The sequence below is a fragment of the Brachyhypopomus gauderio genome, chromosome 11, assembly GCF_052324685.1.
Source record: "Brachyhypopomus gauderio isolate BG-103 chromosome 11, BGAUD_0.2, whole genome shotgun sequence".
Lineage (NCBI taxonomy): Eukaryota > Metazoa > Chordata > Actinopteri > Gymnotiformes > Hypopomidae > Brachyhypopomus > Brachyhypopomus gauderio.
This window is the reverse complement of record NC_135221.1, coordinates 4,443,927-4,447,786: the sequence shown is the minus strand read 5'-3', so window position 1 is coordinate 4,447,786 and position 3,860 is coordinate 4,443,927. Positions and strand designations below refer to the sequence as shown.

The 3,860-nt window shown below is 42.3% G+C and overlaps 1 protein-coding gene across 1 annotated transcript; it reads right to left on the bottom strand.

Annotated features, from left to right (window-relative positions):
- Nucleotides 1-1,673: 1,673 nt before the first annotated feature.
- sox3 (SRY-box transcription factor 3) lies at nt 1,674-3,513 on the bottom strand. Its single transcript, XM_077021165.1, has one exon. It carries the CDS (start codon nt 3,307-3,309, stop codon nt 2,401-2,403), a length of 909 nt encoding a protein of 302 aa, XP_076877280.1. The 5' UTR covers nt 3,310-3,513; the 3' UTR covers nt 1,674-2,400.
- Between the last annotated feature and the right edge of the window lie 347 nt (nt 3,514-3,860).

Below are 3,860 nucleotides of genomic sequence, written 5' to 3'. Positions count from 1 at the left end.
CGGCTGCTAGCGTGATTTAAGCCCCAGACAGTGAATACAGGGAGGTCCATCCAATCTTCTGGCATCCAGAGGTACAGTGGACTAATCCCACTGCTGCATTTGGGCCCACGGATCAAACCCACTCTAGAGTGTAGGACCACAGGCGGCCCATGGACCCAAGAACGCTGGGGTCCGGGCCGACCTGCGGAGGGAACTACTGGGCCCTGTCCCTGCGTCCTTCTGGGAAGGTGTCTGATACACCTGCACTGCTCTGCTACTGCTGGCCTGCCAGCTGTCACTTTGATTCATCGGAGCGTCTGAAAGGAGAAGCAGCTGAGAAGCGTCTTCAGACCACGAAGAGCAGAGGAGCAGTGCTCACTGTGCCATGCTGCTGTAACGTGGTACACCAGAGCTGTTGACTCAGAATACATTTGTTTACTTGAGGTTTAAGGCTTAAAGGGTTTAATCGTTTAACCAATGATATATATATATATATATATATATATATATATATATATATATATATATATATATAGAGAGAGAGAGAGAGAGAGAGAGAGATATTAAAAATTGTAGTAAGCTTGTAAAGAGAAACAGGACGTTTTGGGCTTGTAATATACAGATTAGACCCAGACTACAGACACTCAGATCAGACTAATGCAATATATATATATTATTATTATTATTACTATTAGTAGTAGTAGAATAAATGTTAAGTAGTTGTCAACTAGTTTTCATGTTACTTTATATTAGGTCATTAGCGCGTTCATAGTAAACGTTGAATATTAGCCAGAAAATCCACAGAAATAAAACAGATACTATATTTAATACATTATCTTTACGGAGACTTGACTGCAATAATAAACTACATTAACTCGGACTGTTGCCGAGCACGTTAATCACACGTTAATCACACGCTAACGGCAGGACAGGCAGCGGTTACCGCTAAACAACGTTTCAGTGTTTTGATCTCATGTTCCTCGTCCATCGTTAATATATCAACTTGTTGCTTTAACGGAAATGGCGTCGAATAATTTCAAAAGGGTTTTTTGGTATTTACTTTGACATATCAACAAGTGAAGACGCAAAAAAATAATCCACTGAAGTCCATTGGGCCTTTATCCATATACGCCCTTTTGAAAATCTGACACAATTTAGAACTGAAACATTAACATGTGAATTGCCAAAGAGACTAAACTGTATGTAAAATTGTTTAATGAACATGTATTTTAGGATTTGGATAAATTAGTCGTTTAAGCAATACACTTGTATTTTTTATGTATAAGTAGTAACTATAATTTATAATGAATAATTAAAATGCTTAATCGTTTTGCTCATTTGAGCATATGATTATACATTTTTTAAACATTCAGATCTTTGTCGTAACACGGCAAATAATTGCGCAATTCGACAAAATAATAGTTCAATTATATGTCCTTTGCTTTAGACTTTTAAACAACTTGAACCAGTGTTATATCAAAGACCGCTGCTATTTCGCAGGAAATGTTTGAATTTCATCACAATTCATCAATTCACTTAAAGATCTCTACAAGTTACCGTGTTTGAGTTTCACTTTTGACAAAGTTTTTTTGGTCATGTAAATAACAACCTAGGAAAAGACACCCTTTGGTTCCCGTAATCCGCGTCACCGGTATAACTATGCAAGAAAAAAATATCTAGACGTGAGCCTTGAATGTCATTTTGTAAAAATTTATTCAGCATTTGAGAATAGAGGATGGTCTTAAAATAAGTAGAAACGTCAGTTTTAAATAAAACTCTCCGTCCCACAGAATGGGTTAACCTGATACTCTCGAAACATCACAGAAAGAAATATTCACCAAAAAAAATAACTTTTTCAACGATACGTATGGTTCACAAGCTTTTTTTTTTTTTTTTTTAAAAAGGTACTATAAATAAAACAAAGTTTATGCTTGCGACCAGCACAGTCTTTAATTTCATTAAAACCTAGCGCATGAACGAATAAGAAAGGTCTACACAGGTTTGGACGCAGCCAACAAAAACTGACATTCTACAAATGAAAGTGTAAACATTAAATGAACATACTCTCCCCGCCGATGGTTCTGCTGAAATACAACAGCCTCTTCACGAAGCCACGTGCCTTTTTCATAGAGAGAAAATCTGATGGCATGTACGTCAGAAGTCCAATTCTTCTATAGTTGATTGCGTTAGCTTATGATAAAAAGCTCCTTTGCAATACAGGTTTAATTGAGGGCAACATTCAAAATTCAGTCCATGATATGTCGTCATAAAATTCTTTAAAACTGACAACTCATTGAGATTAAAAATAATTTCATTTTTAACAAACGGAACTTCGATTTTTTTTTTTTTTTTTGCAAATAAATGTTCAAGTATCCGAAGTACTTAGTCCTGTACACACACACACACAAACAAAAAAGTCTTTCAAATGTGGGTTAGGGGTAGTGTTCCATTCACACCCGTCCCTGCGCTTTGATAGTGCGGGTGAACACTGTGCAACCGGCTGGTCTGGAGGGTTGAGTGGTCGGCGCTGTCTCCTCCGGGAGGAAGATACATGCTTATCATATCCCTCAGGTCTCCTAAACACGCACGCTGAGAGTGGGAAGTTATCGCCGGCGGCGGAGAACTGGGCTCCGTCTTGCACACAGAGGCCATGGAGCCCAGGCCCATCGCGCTGGACGTCTGCTGCGTGTATGCTGGTGACATGCCGCTGTACGTGGACGCCGCGTTCATGTACGTCTGTGCGGAGGACATCATGGGGTACTGGAGGCCGGCCATCTCATACCGGTGCATCTGCTGGATCTGGGGGCTGTTCATGCCGGGGTGTTGGGGGTAGGCAAGTTGGTCTTGCATGAGCGAGTACGCACTGTTCGTCCATCCGTTCATGTGCGCATAGCTGTCCATCCGCTGGCCGACCGAGACGGCGTTGTTGACCGCGTTTGCACCTGGCGCCAAAAGTCCTCCAGGTAGGGAATACTTGTCTTTCTTCAGCAGGGTCTTGGTCTTCCTGCGGGGACGGTATTTGTAATCCGGGTGCTCTTTCATGTGCATGGCTCGCAACCGCTTCGCTTCATCGATGAACGGTCTTTTCTCCGCGTCGGTCAAAAGTTTCCAGTCCGCTCCCAGGCGCTTGCTGATCTCGGAGTTGTGCATCTTGGGGTTCTCCTGCGCCATCTTCCTCCGCTGACCTCGCGACCACACCATGAATGCGTTCATAGGCCGCTTCACCCGCTCCTGGTCGCTGGCACTGCTGTTTTTGCCACCCGCCGCAGAACCCGTATTGGACTGCGGCGGCAGTGGACTTTTAATCTCGGTTTCCATCATGTTATACATTCAGGCAACTTTTAAGAGGTGCCTAGCACGTGGAAAAAAAAAAACTTTACCTTCTTTTTAAAACTCAAACCTAAAACGAGTACCCCAAGCAACAAAAAAAAAACCAATCAAGCAAAGTTATGCGCTGCAGACTTGAAACTGTATGAACTGAGAGTTCCTCTGTTCCTGGTGCTCCGCTGTACCACAGAACTCTGCAGGTTCGTGGAGCGCGTGAGGCTGTTAATAGAGGCGCGCCCATGTGATTCGGGTTGACAGCGTAACGATGAGCCTGAGCACCGACCAATCACAGCGCTCCGCGCAGCCCACCATCCACACACCGCGATGTGTTAGTGCCGCTTAGGGGCTCCGCTTTCAAGAGAGTTTAAAAGAATATTGGCTAAGTATAACCTCCTTTAGTAAAAAAGCACCTTTAAATGTGTTGTTTTAACAACATTAACTTACACACATACTTAATTAGAATTTATAGACAACCTGTCATCACATTAGACGAGAATCTCGTAGCTTTTTTTCTAGTTGAGAGGAACTAATGTGAAAATGATACTCAGCTTTTG